Genomic DNA, 619 nt, shown 5'->3' with positions numbered 1-619 from the left:
CTGAAGGCGACGCTGCACGACGGCGCTTGGCACGACGTCCACGTGCTCATGGACCGCAAGGTGGGCCCGCGGCGCTGCCACAAATCACGGCAGATTCGGCGGTGAAAGTTCTGTGATATTCCTCCTCTCCTCTGCCTACCTTTCCCTGATGCTTTCTTCCCCCTCGATGCACAGGGCGTGGGCGTGATGCTGGACCTGTGTGGGCGGAGCTGGGATGGGCCAAACATGGCCCACGAGTGCCTGGCGCGGGCGGCCTGGACCCACCGCGAGGAGGGGGCGAGAGAGTGGGCGCCGTCGGGGCCGCTTCAGGTGGGCGGCTTGGCGCACCCGCCGCCCGCGCCGCAGGACCACGGCTGGCTCTACCGGCCAAAGCCGACCCGCTTGAAGGCTGCGTCTCGCATGTCACCGTCAACGGTCAGGTGAGTCGCTTCCGCGCCCACGCCCACGCCCCTACGCCCACGCTCTCCGCGCTCGGGACTCTATTCCGACCTTCGCCCGCCCTCGTTGCTGTCTTCCTCATGAGAGGCTTGTGTTACTACCCTGTGATATATAGTATATTCAATATCTTTGGCTGAAAAATGTTCATGTATATAGATATTTATACAAAAGTACATATCAT

General features: G+C 61.7%; 1 protein-coding gene across 1 annotated transcript in view; it reads left to right on the top strand.

The window, feature by feature from the left end:
• The window catches only part of LOC119590525 (neural-cadherin-like), a 4652-nt gene that overhangs the window by 84 nt on the left and 3949 nt on the right, over nucleotides 1-619 (top strand). Inside the window, exons 2-3 of the mRNA XM_037939173.1 lie at nucleotides 7-60; nucleotides 175-419. Coding sequence (XP_037795101.1) covers nucleotides 7-60; nucleotides 175-419 — 299 coding nt within the window. The remainder of the gene's footprint in view (nucleotides 1-6; nucleotides 61-174; nucleotides 420-619) is intronic.

The sequence above is a fragment of the Penaeus monodon genome, chromosome 27, assembly GCF_015228065.2.
Source record: "Penaeus monodon isolate SGIC_2016 chromosome 27, NSTDA_Pmon_1, whole genome shotgun sequence".
NCBI lineage: Eukaryota > Metazoa > Arthropoda > Malacostraca > Decapoda > Penaeidae > Penaeus > Penaeus monodon.
The sequence above is the reverse complement of the archived record's forward strand: the minus strand, read 5'-3'. Positions and strand labels throughout refer to the sequence as shown.